Source organism: Mus caroli, chromosome X (assembly GCF_900094665.2).
Source record: "Mus caroli chromosome X, CAROLI_EIJ_v1.1, whole genome shotgun sequence".
Taxonomy (NCBI): Eukaryota; Metazoa; Chordata; class Mammalia; order Rodentia; family Muridae; genus Mus; species Mus caroli.
The window spans coordinates 118,713,867-118,733,998 of NC_034589.1; the positions used below are offsets into that span (position 1 = coordinate 118,713,867).

Genomic DNA, 20,132 nt, shown 5'->3' on the forward strand with positions numbered 1-20,132 from the left:
TCTAAATAAATAGGTGCTTTGGTTAAAAAGCTATCTACGGTAGGGGTAGGGTGGCCTTAACCAACAGCCTGCAAAGAAAGCAATGATTATATATTTTGGGCCACAAGGCAATCGTGGCAACAGAGGCACCCACTCTTTCCACTTTGGCCCATACAATCTGTCTAGGCAATTAATCAGAACTCCCTATGGTGGTTTTCTTATACTTTGCCAGTTGCCTTGCTAATTAAACCTGCCCACTGAATGAAGCAAGAGCACATTCCCTGAGGGCCTTCTGCCTAGGGAGGGTACGGGTGACCAACACTAGTGAAAGCTGATTATTTGTGGCCTAGCCAGTAAAATGCTCACAAGAATCCTCCTCACTCAGTTTCCCTATCTCTAAAATGGGTTCTCTCTCTCTCTCTTTCTCTCTTTTTTTTACCCGTCTAGACTAGTTCCCTTCCTTTTGGTACTAGACAACTAGGAAGTGAAATCAGCGCTTAACCACAGTAGAGTGTCCTCTGGTAGGCTCCAGCCTTAGCCCGGGAGGCTCAGCTCCACGAGTAGGAAGCGGCTTTCGGAGCCCGCCCGGGCGACCGACAGCGGGCACTTTGATGAATCACGTGTGTAGAGGCCGTCTTAAAGAGATAGGCACCTACTTTTCCTCCACCCTAAACGCCGCCCCGAGGGCGGAGGCGACCGCGGTGATTGCAGCTGCTTAGGGGCAGGGCTTGCCCCAGCGCTGAGTGGTGGCACCGGCGTGGTTTGCGTCGGGGTTGCCTGGGCTTGGGGAGACCCGGTGGCCTGGGAGCGGCGCTTGGCGGGCAACCCTCTCTGTCCGTGGACGCGGGACATTCTTAGCGCTCCGAGGGGTGTTTGCCCTTGAGGAGACTTGGGGTTTCTGGGCGGCAGGTGACAGGGCCAGAGAAAGATGGAGGAGCTCGGGGCGGCGGCGTCGGGAGCCGGAGGCGGCGGCGGTGGCGGCGAGGAACACGGCGGGGGCCGGAGCAACAAGCGAGGCGCGGGGAACCGGGCCGCCAACGAAGAGGAGACGAGGAACAAACCCAAACTGGTAAGTCTTCCCGCAAGCCCCGCTGGTCTCGGAGACCCGAGATCCCGGGATCGTCCTGCCCAGGAACACGCCTGGGAGCCGGCCCTCCCCTCCCGGCCGCAACCGTGATCTCGCCGCACAACTCAGGGAACGGAGACGGCGCGGGGGCGGAAGAGCACCCCTTCTCCACTTTACCCGGCCTTCTCTCTCGGGTCAGCTTGCGGAGGAGAAAGGCCCCACCCCAACTTGGGGACACCCTGCGTCGCGTCCTAGAGTACTGGGGTAGGGCTGTTTGTCTAACTTGTGGGCGCGAACCTTCTTTGCGGGATTCCATTTCCCTCCCACCTCTTGTCAGTTGCTGTTTGGTCCCTTAACACTTGGGGTCCCGGGCAGGGGAGCCTCCTTCCTCTCCGTTTCGAGCACATCGGAGCCCACTCATAGCTAAGGAAATCAAGACAAGCACCACATAGGTTCCTAGGTCCTTAGACTTTGCCAGAAATCGGAGAAAGAGGCGCCTGCGTGCGTCCCCCCCCCCCCATGTGCTCACCCAAGAAACATTTCTTTGGAAGTCTGGGACTTGGGGGGAGCGTGGGAGGAGTTGGAGACTGGGTAACCACCCCCCCATCCCCCCCCCCCCCCCCCCCCCCCCGCATCCCAGCACAGCATTTCCACTTGGTTGAGAATGCTCAGAAGCAGTTATGTTCCCCATACTTGTCTCGCAGTCCTGACAGTGTGGTCCAGTAGTAGTTCATTTCCTGCCGAGGCCAGAAATCGATGGGGCCTGTTATTGGGTTGGGAAATACTGGGGTTTCTTCAACTCATCAGTTAAAAGGGTTCCTCTTTTGGTAAACTTTCTAATTTCAGTGGCATGAGGAAAAAGGAGTTTCCTGCAGAGATTCAGCAAACAAACTTTTGAGCCTCTCCTGAGACTTTTGAACAGTAGAATCCTACTCCACATCCCATGTACAAGTCCATGTCACTCGTCTACATTTCAGTTGTAAACAACAACTTGATTATAGTAGAAGAGAGGGTGAGACTGTGACATGCAACTCAAACCATTTCCTGTGGCATCTGGCCACTTGGTCTGGACTTGCACTTCTCTCCTGGCTCCAGTTTACTTTCCTATTATGGACTGTCCATACGGGAAAACAGGGCTCAAATATTAGGACATGTGAAATCTTCCATTATGTGCAATCGGACTTGGGCTAGAGTAATATTACAACTTTAAAATCTCATCAAAACCCGAGACAAATTTAGAAATCACTTCCCTAATGTGTCCTATTACCCCAAGCACTTACAAATAAAGAAACTGAGTCACAGTTCTTTTGACTTGTCTGCAATATTTATCACAGTGATGAGGGCTCACACCATCCTGGATTCAAGAAAAACACTTCTGAGTTTATTGTATTTCAATTTGTTTCTTTTCTTTTTGAGATAGGGTATCTCTATGAAGCCCTGGCTGTTCTGGAACATGCTGTGTAGACCAGGCTGACCTTGAACTCACAAAGATCCTCCTCCGTGGGTCTCCTGAGTGCACGAGTCACTGCCTCAGCCAAGCAGTCAAAAGTTTTGATAATGTGACTTTGAAATGTACTAGTTTGTGGTACAAGAGTAAGCCTACTTCTGTTTTCCCTCTCCCCTTAGCCCAGTATAAACTGTAGTAAAACGTTTAAAAATAAAAGTTAAGGAATAGTTTCCATAAATAGTTTTATACATTTAGCAAGAATCTCCCAATTTTCAGTATAGTAATAGAGAAGCATTTATCTCTAGTAGTAATAACATTTACTCTTTGGCTATTCGTCCTAGTTCATCTTTTATGTTTTAGTTGATTTGACAAGGTAACTAGGTGATTCTGAGATAGTATCACTTTCAGTTCCTAGCTAACTAACTTCACTGGTCTGTAGTAAACCCAGCTTGATACAACAAATCAAGTACTGGAACCCAGAGTGTAATACCAACATGAATTTTCTTTTTTTCTACTCAACTATAACTTTTGAGCTTTATGTGATTTCCTGAAGCCAATGTGTCACAGCTAATAAAAACAGGAATTGAATATGACTCATTTTAATGCAAAGAGTTTGATCAAACAATAAGTTTTGGTAAACTTGGGATTCTTAAAGTTTTGAAAGTATGATAAGACCTTTTAGAAGATTTATGTATTTATGTATTTATTTATTTAATGTATGTGAGTACCACTGTCACTGTCTTCAGACACACCAGAAGATGCCATTGTATCCCATTACAGATGATTGTGACCCACCATATGGTTGCTGGGAATTGAACTCAGGTCCTCTGGAAGAGCAGTCTCTTAATCACTGAGCCATCTCTCCAGCGCCCTTAGACTAAATTTTAAAAATATTAATGCTATGTATTATGCTTCACTATGATAATTCCAAATTTTGAATGTGTGTAAAGGAGTTGTATGTGATTATAAAACAGCCTTATGGCAATATAAGTTATTTGTCTGGGTTATTGTATTATTAGGGGCTCAAAACTCTTTAAATGAAAAAAAAAGGGGTATGTTTATTTTTCTGGCTTTTCTTCCTTTTGTTAGTTTCTTACAAGTATCCATGACTTGCAGAAAGAAAAAAGAATCATTGCAGTTCAAAAGACAGCAAAGGAAAAGACAGTTGGAGAATTGAGGGAAACTCCTGTTTTATAAAACAATTAGTTCAATCACTGTAGTCTAAGGGTTTCTTAAACTATAAGACTGGTGCAACTGTGTTCATTTATTTGCTTATGGATTTGGAAAAATGGGGATTGAGGTTGTATTTTTGTAGGTAAAATTTTTGTAGGCTAGTTATAGTCCCACATTTTTGATGCCTAACAGTGAAAACTTTTTCAGATTGACCTATCAGAACTTTAATGACTTCTGTTTAAGGTTGTGTGAGTCTAAGGTGTAATATAATTCACTTCAGTTTTTCACATTTGTATCCTCATAATGAAACCCCCACATCTCCATCCATCCATCCATCCATCCATCCATCCATCCATCCATCNATCCATCCATCCATCCATCCATCCATCCATCCATCCATCTATCCATCCATCCATCCATCCATCCATCCATCCATCCATCCATCCATCCATCCATCCATCCATTCATCTATTAAGGGAAGCAGTTCATTCATTGACTCAGCACGTTTTGAATAATATATTGGTAGTAGAGTTTCTGATTTTATATAACTTTCTGGTTAGGCCCAAACAGTAGCATGCTATTAAACAGCATGACTCTTATATTAATTAGTAATTTGATGCCAACCATGTATTATATTTTGTTAAACTGAATAGGAGATAAAGTGCTCTAGAGAAGTGTTAGGAAGATGCTCTGTCTTAAAGCTCATATGCTTAAAGGAATGATTTAACCATTAAAAGAGTCCAGTATTAGAACTAGAGAGATAGTTCAGTTGATAAAGTGCTTTCATGCAAACATGAGGATCTGAGTTTGATGCCAGCAATCTGGTATAGTCTGCTGGTTGCACACATTTGTAATCACAGGGATGTAGGTAGGAAGAGACAGGCAGATCCCTGGGGAGATACAGGCCAACCAGCCTAATTTAACCAAAGGGGTCCCCGATTCCTTTGAAAGTGATTAAAAATAAAAGAAGAAAGAAAGTCCTTTTTGATGAATGACCCCAAGATTGACTTCTGGCTTCTATAAATATAATGCATATTACATGAGTACATACACACACTATAATGTATATTACATGCAAAAACACACACACACACATGCCCGAGTGCAATAGACAAGTGAGGCTACACAAGAGAACAAGAGCAAAGGGGGACATTGTTAAAGTGAAGCTAATATCTCTATCTTCTATTGCAAGATGGTGGATATAGAGTAGCTTGACAATATTTGATGTTTTAATTTTTTTCTATATAATTTCTGAAGCTGTTTCTTTTTTATGTCAGTAAAATTATGTTAATAATTATAATAGCACATGGATCTTTTGGTTATGATATAGCTGAATATTTGGCCATTTATTTACAATGAGATGATTTTTGTTTTGATTTTAGCTATTAAATTCTGACCCCAATGGTTTTATGTATATACTATGTTTACCAAGTACTTACTCTAACGTTCACGTTCAGTGAAATGAAGATGCTCATAGTCAGGCCAGACAAAATGGTGCATACCTGTATTCTCAGCACTCTTGAAGTAGGAACATCTCACATTTGAGGCTAGCCTGGCCTATAGTTAGATCTTGACTCAAAAAAAAAAAAAGCCCAAAAACCAAAAAACAAACAAACAAACAAACAAAAAACCCAAATGTCTCCTAGTTTAGTGAAGCAGAAAAGTGAGTTAATTTTATCAGTGTTACAAAAATGCCAAAGAGGGGAATTTAAGTCAAATTGGATTTTGATTTTTATGTTTTTTTTTTTTTTTGAGACAGATTTTCTTTAGCTTTTGCTGTACTAGAAGTCACTCTGTAGACCAAGCTGGCCTTACACTCTAAGATCTTCCTGCTTCTGTCTCCTGAGTGCTGGAATTTAAGGTGCATGCTTCTACTGACCAGCTAAATTGGATTTTTAAAAAGTCTTTATTTATTTATTTATTTTGTTTCATGTGTATGGTATTTACCAATAGGTATGTCTGTGCACTGTTTGTATGCCTGGTGCCTATGGAGGTCAAAGGAGAGCTTCCAATTCCTTGTAACTGGAGTTAATAGACATTTGTGAGCAACTGTTTGGTGCTGAGAGTCAAATCTGCATTCTCTGAAAGAGCAGTCAATGCTCTTACCTGCTGAAGCCTCTGTCCAGCACTAAAGTTGATTCTTGGGTGAGGTAAAGAAAGGCTTATAGTAGATCTGTGCACCAAGGCTTGAATAGTGTTTTATTTGAAGAAGAAGAGGGAATGACATTCTAGACCAAAATGGCAAAATATACAAAGGTAGGTAGGGGTAGAATATGTTGATAATGAATGTTTAACTAGATACTAATTAATGGCTGAAACAGAAAGCAGCAGAAACAAAAATTTACATTTTAATGGATCTGGCTATAAAGGGATGGGCTGTAGGCCGTAGTAGATCTTTGTGTGTCATGTTGGAACATTGACTTTTTCCCAAAAAGTCAGCAGAAGTTGCTGGAGAGATTAAAAAGAGGGAGTTACCTGATTAAACAAGTCTTTCAGTGACAATTTAAGAACAATGGAGAATTTCCTGTAAAGGGATGTTGGAATGGAGGGAGGAAGGCCAGCCAGGAGTAGCAGAGTGGAATTTGCCATTTAGAGTCCTGGATTTCAGTTGCTGCTCATGTAGTTCAGACATCCGAGTTTCTTTATCCCTGTAATTCCCATTTTCCAACTCTGCTCTTGGTATTCTCACCAAATTGGAAGCATCTTTTTTATTTTCCTTTAACGAATCTCATAGCTTTCACAGCCCACATTGTGGTGAACCCCAACCAAAGAATTATTTTCGTTACTACTTCATATCTATAATTTTCCTACTGTTAGGAAGCATAATATAAATACCTGATATGTATGATAATCTGAATTTTGACCCCTGTGAAAGAGTTAGTTGACACCAAGGGGGTCATGGGACCCACAGGTTAGAACTGTTGCTTTAAACCTTCATTTGTTGTTTCAGCTTACTGAGGATTCCTCTGTCATCTGAACATTTAGCTGTCCTGAATTTCAATGTTCTGTACTGATCTTGCTTTACAAAGATTTTAAAGTGCTCCTGGGCATGGCTCTTCTTTTATGTTTATTCTTATAAACCAGCCAATGATAAATAGCTAGGGTTTTTTGTCTCTAAAGGTCAGGTATATTGGGAATTGAATTGTTGAAGAGACTTAGAAGAAACAAGCAAACACACACATAGTTTTTTTTTTTTCTTTTTTTGAGATGTGGTTTCATTTATTCCAGGCTGGCCTTGAACTCCATATCTCCATATTAAGTTCAGGGTGATATTGAACTTCTTATCCTTCTACTTCTACTTCAAATGCTGAGATTATACGCTTGTATGCTGTGTCTGGTTTATGTGGTCCTGAGGACTGAACCTAGGACTTCATATGTTCTAAGCAGGCACTCTACTAACTAGGCAACATCCCCAAACTCAAATTATTATTGTTTGCATGTTAATAATATATTTTGTTAGTATGCACATGTGCTTATTATCAGATGAACTTTCCTGTCCATTCTTATATGTTTTTGGGTTTTCTTGAGACCCATGTCTCATTTTAAATTCACTATGAGTCTGGTCAATACCAGATGCTGTCTCCTTCCATATTCCACATACAGAGATTATGGCTTGAGCCTACATGCCTGGTTTCCCTGTCTGTTCTCTGAGCTAGAAGTTCAAACAATGTCTTCAAGGGTCATGAGAAACTCCCCTCCTCCCCTTGTTTGTTTAGATCCTTCTGATGTCAGAGCCAGAACTCCCATGCAGAGAGATAGTACTGCCACAAGTGAGCCAAGTAACAGATTGCTGTCATTACTAGGAGGCTTCAGATTAATCTCAAAACAATATGGAGTGTTGAGTCAAAAGCTCTGCATTCCAGTGTCCTTTCTGTCTTTTATTTGCTTGTGATCTCTGATGAATATTAATATGAGAAAATTGAGCACTTTGATTAATTTCTGCCACTCAGAGATATGGCTTCCTTCCCCAAATGTTTGATTTTGAGACATGGTCTTACAACACTGTTGCCCAGGTGATCTTTTAACTCCTGACCTCAGGTGATCCTCCTGTTACAGGTACTTCAGTAGCTGGAACTACAAAAACATACTGTCAGACAAGATGGCTCAGATAAAATACAGTAAAGATTAATAACACATTTAGGAAATTGTATAATGTTACAGAAATATACATTACTGTTAGCTCATTCTATCATCTGAATCAAATGTGATCATGGAATTAGGGCATGGTTTCATGATAGAGTGCTTGCCTGGAATTGATGATGACCTGAGGTCAGTCCCCATTTTTAGGAAAAAAAAATGTGTTTATGGTTGTTGAATTTCATGTCTGTTTTGCAATTTGAAATCCCTAATATTGTTATTGTACAAAATACTGTAATCAGGTGTGTGTTGATGGATTCCTTGTTCTCATTCCCAATTCCCTTTGTTTTTGAAGCATTACACATTTTGTCAGTCCTTTTACTAATGAGCTTTTCATCTGAGTGATTGTAGATGTGAGCCTAACTTTTGTTTACACTTTTGTACTACTATTTAATTTTAGATTCATTTATTTTATGTGTAAGAATGTTTTTTGCTTGCATGTATGTGTATCCACATGTATGTGTGTGCCTGAAATTTGTACAGGTCAGAAGAGAGTATCAAATCCTCTGGAACTGGAGTTTCTTAATGGTTTTGAAGTCACCATGTGGGTTCTGGGAAACAAACCAAGGACCTTGCAAGAGCAGTAAGCGCTTTTAACCACTGTGCCATCTTTCCAGCCCACACTCTAAATTTTTAAAGAACATGTCTACCATTTTCTTTGAATTGATCAATTTCAGGCATTATATTTTTTGTTAAAAAAAGTTAGTAGGTATGTATGACCTTCTGTCTTGTCAGGAAGCTCAGTAATGTTGTACAAATAAGGAAACTGAGTCATTCAGGTGTTATGGGGGCTGACTTAGAAATAAGTTTAAAAGCTATCACCTCTATTGTAGAAGTTATCTATAGCACTGAGTCATTATGCTTCAGGGACTCTTAAAAGTAAAAAGTTATTCAATCTCTCATTTCTTTTGTTCCTTTTGAACAATTTATAATTATAATCCTCTTAGATTTCACTGTAAGTACTAAGAACTTTGCCAGTAGCAACATGTCAAAGAAGTAAGATCTTACTCATTTCAGACCTGATCTCAAACAATACTGTAAAAACCAAGGTGCTCTGAAAATAGTATGATAATATATGTTAAATTTATATGAATCAGCATATCTGATTAATATATTACTGGGTAGCTTTAGCACCCAAATGGTTAGTACTGAAGATCCTGGTTTCTCTTACTCCAAGTTCCTTCTGCAAGATTTGTGGTATGTATTACATTATTTTTCTCTGAAGACAGAGAAAAGACCAAGATGATGCTTAAGTGACATAAAAGCATTGCTGTGATCTTGATTTCATATGGAAAATACTCATTGTGGAAGACAGCTCACGATTGGCCCATGTAAAGGTTGATGTATGTTTTCACGTGGTTGTTTATTGTGAAACTCATGAATCCAGAGAAATGCATTCTCTCTGATTTGAAACTTATTACCTGAACATGCCGAATCTGATTTACTATCAAATGATATACTTTGACCCTAGTTTTGTCAATGTTTTCTATGGTATCTTCTGCACCCGAGAGTCTCTGTTCTGTCTCTTGAATTCTGTTGGTTATGCTTGCATCTGACTCCTGATCTCTTTCCTAGGTTTTCTATCTCTAGGGTTGTCTCCCTTCGTGATTTTTTTATTATTTCTATTTCCATTGTTAGATCCTGGATGGTTTTGTTCAGTTCCTTCACCTGTATGCTTGTATTTTCCTGTAATTCTTTAAGAGATTTTTGTATTTCCTCTTTAAGGGCTTCTAGCTATTTACCTGTGTTCTATATTTCTTTAAGGGAGTTATTTATATTCTTAAAGCCCTCTATCACCATCCTGAGAAGTGATTTTAGATCTGAATCTTGCTTTTCTGGTGTGATGGTGTATCCAGGACTTACTATGGTGGGAAAATTGGGTTCTGATGATGCCAAGTAACCTTGGTTTCTGTTGCTTATGTTCTTATGCTTGCCTCCTGCCATCTGATTATCTCTAGTGCTACTTGCCCTTGCTATATCTGACTGAGTCCTGTCCTTTCTGTGATCCTGGTTGTGTCAGAACTCCTCAGAGTTCAGCTGACTCTGGGATCCTGGGATCCTGTGATCCTGGGCGTGTTAGAATGCCTCGGAGTGGAGTCTCTTCTGGGTGTTGTGGGAATGGCTGCAGAGTTTGCACCCAAGGCCTGCTCATGGCGCTGGCTGAGACCGGAAGGTAACAGTGCCACTGGTTGATTGGAGTTCCTGGGTGCCTGGGTCCCGCTGATCCCAGTTACTCCCAGTGTTGGGGCAGATGTTATGTCCTCCTCATCTCTGATCCTATTGTCCTGGACATGTTAGAGCGCTTGCAAGTGGATCATCTTCTGGGTGATGTGGGACTGGCTGCTGAGTTTGTGCCGAGGTCGGCTCAGGGCTCCGGCCTAGACAGGAAAGAGTTCTTAACTTCTTGAATGAGCAGTTGCTGACCCAGTCAAGTGGGTGATTTTTCTCTAAACACATAAATGAGTGATAATTGTTGGGGCTCCATAGACAGCTAGCATTTTCTCCGTTTATTCTGCTTAAGGGAAGAAAAGATATGGATGTGTTGTTTTATGTGCTTTGAAATTAATCACTGGTAAAATCTGAACTGTTTAATAGCACATCAAGCTAGCTGGGGCTATTGAGGAAGATTCTATACGTAGATAGTAAGATATTTTGCAGTTATATCTCGACCTTTAATAACATGTATTGTATAATAGAACAGTGTCATTATGTGGGTTGGGTCCTACACAAGGGTATCAGACTATAGAGATCACACCATTTGCCAAAGTATACAGACAGATAACAAGGCTCTATCTTTCTGGAGTATTTTTGTATTTCACACAAATGTCTTATATAGGTTAGGTGATGCATTTCATTTTTATATCTGGCACTAGTTTTGGAAAGCAGAGAGGTTGAATGTCTCATTTAGAATACTTGTTTTTTTAAATTATAAATTAATTTTAGTTATACAAACTTTTATGTTCCTATGTGCTCCTGAGTATGTTGGATCTCTGGAGATGGAGAATAGGCATTTGTAAGATTCCAGATGTGGTGCTAGAAACCAAACTTGGGTATTCTGGCAGACCAGTAAGTTCTCTTAACAGCTGAACCATCTCTCTGGCCTTCTAGAATAGGTATATTTCATTTGTCATTCATTTTGAACAAGATTGTGACATATATGTATGTAATGCCCTATACCTGACTACATTTGGTTTTGAATTCTAAAATCCCATATGTGAATGGCCATGTCATTGAGGGTCTAGAGTGAAGGATTAACTAAGGCTCTGCTCTTTCTTTAGTCCTCCAAGTGATTTTCTTGAAATTGTTTTGTTTAAATAAGCTTTGCATAGTCATGGATCATATGGATAAGACTGTACTTTTTCGAAGTTTGTACTATAACTTGAATGTATTTTCATTTACATCACCCATGATACAAGGCGAGAACAAACAGAATGTTAAGATGGGTTTGGCAGAGACATGGCTTCTTATAATATGCTCTGCAGTCTGGTATCTTCCATTATGAAATCAATGTTTTCCAGAAGAGTCAATGTGTATATAACACACTTGTGAGCGAATATAACCTTTCTTGGGTTGCCCTCACAGATTGTCATTGTCACTGCAGTAACTTACATCCCCCCCCTTTGGTGAATAGCTAATGGTCTTTAAATGGGAGAACAAATTTACTATGCCAAAAAAGGGCCTGGATTTTCTCCATGTTGTGCCTTGTCTGGCTCTGATTTTTCATGTATTTGTTTTGCTAAAGCAGGGTGTACCTATGTTCTGTGATCTCTAAATTCTTACATCTTTGCAGTATAGCCTATCCTTGCTCTATCATACTGTTTTCAGATGCTCTTGTGAATTGTCCTGAGATCCAAGTGCTCCATTTTTATATAAAGTCAGTTGTCCCGAAACTACATCCTAAATTTTTTAAGTAGCCGTGTCTCTATATCAAATGAAATGAGGTTTCAGTTATAACTGAAAGTAGGGATTGTACAGGGCTATAAGTCCAATTTTCCACACTTGTCCTTCCAGTTTGGTTCCAGCTAATTATGGATCAAGGTATGCTATTGAATTACATTGTAGATCCTGGCTTTTAACTCCTTCCTTTCCTTGAAAGAATCAGTTGTCACTTGAATGTTTCTAATGCTGAAGGTCACATTCCTGGTCATGTTTATTAGTTGTATGTTGAAGACTATCAATGTAGAAAAATTGTCATTAAATGTTAAATCAGTTGTTGAATTTGTCAGATATTTATGTAATGGTGTTTCCCATTCAAACTTACCACCAACCATGTTTTCAGGAAATAGTAGAAACTGCATTTTTTATCTTCATACACTGGTATGAGTTTTCAAGGATCAATGAGTTAACTAGGATATGTATGCCATTCTATTACTTAGAAGAGCTTGTTTTTGGATATTTGAGATTTCCTAGAAGTGAACTAACATGAAAATGTATTTATGGGCACATCATTTATTTATCTTTCTAGCTGTCAGTTTATTCTGTATAACAAAGGGGTAGAAATAGATGATATGCATATGTTTCATTCTCCTTCCACCCACTAAGGGTCAATGATTATTTAGAGCTATAATGAGTCTGCCTTAACACAAATGCATGCCATCTATATTTCAGTTAGATTAAAAGTGGAAATTATGAAAAATTATGAAAATTATGAAAATTAAAATAATAGGCTGAATATTAAAAACAGGATACCCTAGCTGACTTTATAGTTTTGTTTTATTTCTGGATTATTTTGGTCCAGTGAATACTACAGCAAAACTGTTTTATCCATATTTTTCCCTCTAGAGAGTGTTAGCATCATTCATAGGTCATTCTAGGCATTGAGTCATTTCTGTGTTTCAATAAACAAATACTCAGGCTACCTAGTGATAATTCAGTGATACTCAATGTTGTGAGTCTGGTTGCTTTTCTGTTTTTTTTTTGCATGTGTTTGTAAAGAATTATACAAAAAAGGCTGGGGAAATGATGTGTCACTTAGGAATACTGAACCTTGTTAGGGACTGTCCTGACATCTAGGGTCCTCTTATGGCCTCTTTGACCACTTGCACTCATATATGTACACATACTACCCCATGCATATAATTAAAAATACATATTTAAGAATCATACAAAGTGTGGGGTTTTATACTGACTACTCACTGTTCCCATTTCACAGATAATTGCAGGTTACCTAAGATTTCTAAGTAAGAGACCAAGAATACTGTCATTGGAAGAATACCAATATGTCAGTACAATACTCAGGTTCACCATAATCTTAAGTTCTACAGGGTAGAGTTGGGTAATGGGTGGAGGCAGTTAGTTGTGCTACAGCAGAGGAACACTGAGCTTGAGGGATTTGCCACTTTAATAGTGACAAGCACAGAGTCTGGTCTTTGCTAAGATTGGGAGCTGTTACCTTAGTCTGAAAATCACTTGTTACAAACAAAATCCTAGGAAATAGCCTGAAAAATCCAGCATCAACTTTCAGTCTTGACATATCCAGCAGTAATGTACAAGGATGCTCTAAGATCGATGGTAGATTGTCTCCCTCTGAATATTAACACATTTTATCCTGACAGACTTTAGTTTGTTGATAACAAGGAAGACTCAGAGCAGCTAAGTCACTTGTCTGGAACAGTGACCTTGGCATTACGGAACAATGTGATTATAAAAATTTTTGTTTTAACCCACCATTTTGTATATTGCCTAAGAGCCTAAACCTTGGGCTTGCTCTAAATTAACCAGAAGAACTAGTAGTCCTGTGGATAGGTGATGTTTTGGACCTAGCCTACATTTGCATCATGCTTATGTATCATTTAGAAGACAGAGTTCAGGGGCTGTGTGTTTCAATGTAACTGAAATATCCCAAGTTAAAATTCTTTGAATCACTGCCATGAAGTAGTGGGAAAGGTATGTGACCATTTGCAAAAGTGCCATGGGCACAGAAGGGATGTGGCTGTGGATTTTAGGGCTACATGAACACAGTTCTTAAAAATAGCAGTCTTGGTAGTTTGACCTTTATAACACAATTTCTGGCTCACCTCAAGGCTTGCTGTGCTTTACTACTCTTATTAATGCTGATACATCCTGTTTCTTTCTCCCCATTTGCACATTTGTGCCTTCTAACATAATACATGGCAAGTGCTGTTGTATTATTTGCTCTCCCCTCCTTTCCCCTCCCTTCCCCATTCTCTGTTTGTTTGTGAACTTTTGTGTGAGGCAAAACTGCTTTGGAAAACTAATGCTGCCTCCTGTTACACAAGCACACGATAGATATGCATTGTTCCTTGATTAGGGAAGTGCCAAGAACCACCTACCTTGTCCTGCTGTTTCCCCTGTCTGCTTTGCCTAAAGATTGGCTGCTATAAAAGTGTAGCATAGTCAGCCAAGTGCAATCTTTTTTAAATTAGTCTGCTGAAAGTGGTGTGACAAACTATTTTAGCACTGGTGTGTGCCTACTACTAGAGACCTTAACTGTGGGCTGAAATGGCAAATAACATGAGAGTGCATCATGTAGTTTGGGTTCTACTTGCCTAAGCTTTAAGCATCATCCCTCCCAAGAGAGAAAGAGTGCCTTTAATTTTAAAAACTATAATAGGTAAATTATACCATGAGTAGTTCACTGTATGCCTGGAGCCTGCAGTCAAGCTATTTCACACTTATGATCACTATTAAAAAATTAATGAGACATAATATTTATGCATTTTTATGGGAACCCTATGGTAATTTGACACTTACTCACTAATGTTAATGAGGTAAAATTTCCATGCTGGTTCTTTTCATAGAACTTTTTAGCATACTTAAAAGAGAAGGATAGACAGGATAAGTGGGCTAGTAATTAAACAGATACAATATTTTATTAAATTCCTATTTTTCTATCCTTCAAAATCCTATAAGTTACTTTTCTTTTGCAATGACAAAGGTACCTTATAGAATAAAGAGTTTATTTGGGCTTTCGGTTCTAAAATAGTAAGGTCCATCATGGCAGGGAAGCATGGCTACAAGCAGTATACATTAGAGTCTGAAGCATGGATCTGGGAGCTCACATCTTCCAATGCAAGCAGAAAGCAGAGAGAGCAAACTGGAAGTGGCTCAGAGTTTTCACTTTCTAAGATCATCCCCAGTGACTTCTTCCTTCCAGAAAACCTCTGGAAACTCCCTAAACAGTGCCACCAAATGTTCAAATGCAGGAGATGGAGATGGGGGCACAATTCAACCCACCATGTTAGTCACTGATATTCTTTTTATTTTGGCTTCATTAAATCCAAATAACTCTGTTAAGAATAAGTATATGAAAAATGGCAAAAGGTTCTCTATCTCTAAAAGTCTTTTCTTCCCCCAACCCCCTTTTAGACCAGTGGTTCTCAGTGTGCGACAGTTTTCATTCCCAGGAAACATTTAATCATTTCTGGAGACATTTTTAGATTTTAGAGTTTAGAGTTAGGAGAAAGTGCTACTAGTTTATAGTATAGATGATGATTTAATATCCTACAATTCGTAGGACATGCCCCCTACACAAAGAAGTACTCAACCCAAACTGCCAAGGTTGAGATAGACTGGATAGGCTGGAAGACCTTGGTTTAGATCTTCTGACTTTTTCTCTATTTAGTGTGGAAAACTCCCATTGGTACTCAGACATTCTCCTTCTTCCATTGTATTCTCTGCCCTGTATTGACACAGGAGATCATCCCTGTTTTCAAGAAACATCATTTATGTCATTGGCTGTCACAACTCGTATTTTTATCTTCTTCCTTTCTGCAGGACTGGGCTGTTATCAAATTTGGCTTATGAACTTTGTATTTCTTATCACTTAACATATTTCTGACAACTAAGGAAAATGTGTGTTCTCTTCCTAATGTGTTTAAAAGGTAATTTTCATTTTGCTTATTCCTTGAGATATTGCTACCTCTTGATCCTGCTCATATTTAGCTCCTCATCTATGTGGCTCTTATTTATTTACTTGAGATGTGAGCTTGCCATGTAGCTCAGGTTTGCCTTGAACTTACAGTCTTCCTTCTTCAGCTCCTTGAGTGCTGGTAATACTCGTGTGTGCCACCACACACCTAGTGATCTGTGTGTATGTTGTACTTTGTGACATAGACTTCTGGTACCTTCTGCATATCCATTTGTTAACTTCTGAAGTCCTAGTCTTTCCTCTCGGTTCACAGATTTCTCACAGTTTACTGTCTACATACCAATTCAGGCAACAGTTATTTCTCCTCAAATACCACAGCATGTAGCCGATGCCAAACTTCTCTACTGACTTTGACATGTCAGTAGGTGACAACCTTGGTAAGCTGAGGGGTGTCTCCAGACTGTGGTTTGGTTTGACTAAACATAGTTTAAAAAGCAAATACTTTATGGGAGTATTCATTTTAATATTCTTCTTTGCAAGAAAAATGAAAATCAACTGTCTCCTCATGTGGTAACTATCAAGTTTGCCTTTGCAGGTTAAGGTTTATCCTTGCCTCACGTATCACCAGACTGTGTTTCTTTATTATTAGCTACTGACTGACCTTTATGATTTCTGTTCCAATTGAATCAAGGTTAACTTTCCTATTTGGCCAATGAAAGTCATCGACTACTTTGTATTCAACTCACCAGAACCCAGGAAGGGTACTTTGTATTTGAGGATAATGTTAAGCACCTAATTCCTTTTCTGTTTTTACCTTTGTTTAATTGAAGCCATACGCTGCACTTATTTACTTTAACCTTTCCTGCTACACTTTTATTCTTTCCTTGTGAATTCTAAATAGTTTCCATCCATTTCTTTATGTAACTGTTAAACTATTTTTACCTGCTTAAAGATGACATGATGAGACTTCCTTCACCTTCAACCTACAACTTCATTTTTGCAGCATGCACAGCCACACTAACTTGTGCTTTTTATAAATGTATGTTACAATGTATAATCATTTGTGTATGTCCTCTCCTTGCTACGTATCTGGTATCATGCTGAGGGCATAAGTACAGTTACAAGCAGGTGTCACTCTCAAGAAGCTTGTGGCCTATTGAGAAGAAAGGGATAGGTGACTATAAAGTCATAAGTACAATAATAGGTATGAGCAGAGTGCTGTTTAGAGTGCCACATTCTATGCTTGATAGAGACAGAAAAGCCTCTTCAGGTGATAAGTTTAATCTGGTTCCTGGAGGATGAAGAATAGTAGGGTCAGGTTTGTTGGGCATTGTCCCTATGTGGGTATGCATGGTGAGCTAGTCAGTTGGGAGAATTCTACCTTTGAAATTCTTCTTGTTCAAAAATTAACCACATGTAATAAATGTTTGAGAGAAGCCCACCGCAGTAATAAGATAAGCAAGCATTATTAGGCCTAAGATAAGCAATTCCTGCCTGCTATGTACACAGAGTTGGAGAATATGGTGTTACAAACATATGGTGCAGGATAGAGGTGGTAAGTACAGATGCAGGGGTAAAGGTGTTTGGGAACACAGCTCAATTTCACTACAAATGGAAGATAGGGATAAGAAGCTTCTTGAAAAGGACAGAGATTGTTTTTAACGAATGGTGATAGAGTGAGGAAAAACATTTCCTTTAGTGAGAATAGTATGTGTATCATAGTCAGTGTTGGATTATAGATAGGAAGGCATTAAAGACTGGATGGCTTACATGTAACAGAATTGATATATAGTTCTGGAGGCTTGAAATCAAGGATCAAGATGTCATCCTGCCTAGGTTCTGTTGAGGGTCCTTTTGTGGTTACTCACTGCTGCTTTCTTGTGGTAGCTTCACGTGGTCAAGAGCTCAGTAATTTCTCATCTAATCTGTAATATCTTTGAAAGGCTCCAGGTATTTCTTAATATCATTATATCAGAGGAACATATTTTAATCTGTGAATCTTCTGGAAACACTTTCAACATACAAGGCAACATTACAAGGGAGCTAAGAATTCGGGCCTGTTTGAGGAAATATGAGGGGGTTCTAGGAGTCCCAGGTATGTGGATGAGAGTAGCTGATATCAAGATGGGTAGATTGTGGCTCAACCACAGTGACCATCAGATGCTTACTCAAACAGTTTCTGCTCCTTCCTGTAAACTGGGAAGAGTGAACAAGGGAGTTGGGGTTGTAGAGGTTACAATGTGATTGGAGCTGATTGGCACTTGTAATCAGACCTTACTCTAGAGTTTTGGTAATTGGAAATATCATGAAGTCTGAACTCTTGTTAAAACTATGTGGTAATTGCCTTGTTTGCAGTGTAAATATACAGCATCCATTAATTTTGATACCCTTTGGAATGCTTTAATTTGACAGATTTGAACCTGTGAAATTAAATAAGTACTGTAAATAGTATGCATGAGCTTTGATGACTTAGTTTTGTAGCAAGTTAATTGGCCCTTTCTCCCACCCTACTCTTCTGTAGCTCTGTTCCTCTCAAGTTTGTGTTCTAAGTCAAGCTCTTGTTATTTCTCCCCTACAAATAGATCCTGGCTTAAAGGTCATATAACTTACATTACAGGATTCTTGCTGTCAAACCAAATATGTAATGTCTTGGCTGGATTGCAGCCTTAGAATCTCTGAAATATTCCAAGGGAAGCTGTAAGATTTGTGACATGTGTAACTGGGTAAAGATAGCCTCACTAAAGTACTTCCATTTTCATGTGTCTACCACCTACCACAAAGTAAGTTAACTTAGAAACAATCATGGAAAAGTAATCTTTGCACTGTCTTGAAACAAAATCCTGAACTAAAGGTAGTTTACTTTAACAGGTTGGCTTTTTTATTAACAGACATTGACAGCGTAGTTTTATTACTACAGCTTTTAAGACAGGGTAGCTAGCAATTCTATACTCACATGAGTTTGAAATAAGTGCCACATGGATAAAATTGGTTCAGGATTGTATATAGCTGGGTTATCAAACAGTGTTAATATGTGTTATGACTAGTTCTTATATAAACCTGCTGTAACATATGAGTTGCACTAATTATAGTTACAGTGGTTATTAGTTATGTTGTTTTGAACATAAAACCTAATCTTGTGTGTGTGTGTATATATATATATATATATATATATATATATATATATACACGGTTTTGTGATTTATCTATTGTTTCCTTGAAAGTAAACTTTTTTTTAATGGGATAAATGGTTGTTTTGTGTTTTAGTTTGGCCGAACATTCATAGTCTTTTGTATTTGAGTTTGGATATATTATTCATGATGTGTTTTACTGAAAATGAGTGATGATGTTTATTTGAAGTGCTTTGTAGCTTTCAGAACAGGCTATCATATATAATGAAAAAATATTTCAAGTTCTTTGCCTTATAAAATTATTTTAAAAAAGCACAGGTCTTTGATACAGGAGTCATCTTGTGCTTGACAACTTTCTCATATGAGACTTGTGATTCTTGCTACATCTCTTCTGAGTTTCTAGGCATGAAGAGAATTACTATAAATGAAGAGGACAGAAACTTCCTGAGTTATAAATACATAAAACACATAGCCATATGAAGGCCTTTGCAGAGGGTCTCCCCTGCTGTGTTGATCCAAAAATACTGCCTGTCCTGTTCTTCCTCTCTTCTTACTAATGTTGCCTTGGGAATTGGAAGCCCAATCATGAGTCACTGTAGTTTCTCTTTTGTTTCTTTTTCAGTGACACCCATATGCGGTGCCATGAATAATATGCTTCTCAAGAATGTCTCTAACAGGCTGGACTGTGTGACTTCATTACCACAGAATTAGGGCTGACAGGGAGGAGCTTTTCCTATGCTAATAGCTTTTCCTCCTGTTTGACTTACTGGGATGGGACACGTCGTCCCATAGATATTATTCATATATATATATATATATATATATATATATATATATATATTACACTGTTCAGTTTCAAAATACTATTTTTAGTGCAAGTATTTGTTTTGAAGAAAATGACAAAATTGTCTATAGAATAAAAGTGTGAGTCAGTATTTGGTAAGGGCCTTATGAATGTCTGGGATTTAGACACAGGAAAGATTAATAATTTGGGACAAAATATGCTAGGAACTCAGTTACTAATATCTTCTTCCTGTTACTGTTCCTGTGTGTGTGTGTATGTGTGTGTGTGTGTGTGTGTGTGAGAGAGAGAGAGAGAGAGACATACATTCAACACTTGCAAGGGGAAAATACTCATTTGGAACCTAAAACAAAACACTTAGGCCTTCAGGAAACCATGGATTTTAGTATGTGTAGTTTCAGAAGTTTCACATATATTGAATTAAACAAAAGTTTAAGGCACACGTCTGTTTCATTTTAAGAAAATATGTACTAGGAGGATAAAATGAGTTAGTAAAGAAAGTTGATTTTTAGAATATTACCAATATGTACTCACTGATAAGTGGATATTAGTCCAAAAACTTAGGATAC

General features: G+C 38.8%; 1 protein-coding gene across 4 annotated transcripts in view; it reads left to right on the forward strand.

The window, feature by feature from the left end:
• The first annotated feature begins 711 nt into the window (after nt 1-711).
• The window catches only part of Diaph2 (diaphanous related formin 2), a 678,308-nt gene continuing 658,887 nt past the window's right edge, over nt 712-20,132 (forward strand). For all 4 annotated transcript variants that reach the window (XM_021152792.2, XM_021152793.2, XM_029473659.1 and 1 more), the window contains exon 1: nt 712-1,048. In XM_021152792.2, coding sequence (XP_021008451.1) covers nt 908-1,048 — 141 coding nt within the window. In that variant the 5' untranslated portion in view covers nt 712-907. The remainder of the gene's footprint in view (nt 1,049-20,132) is intronic.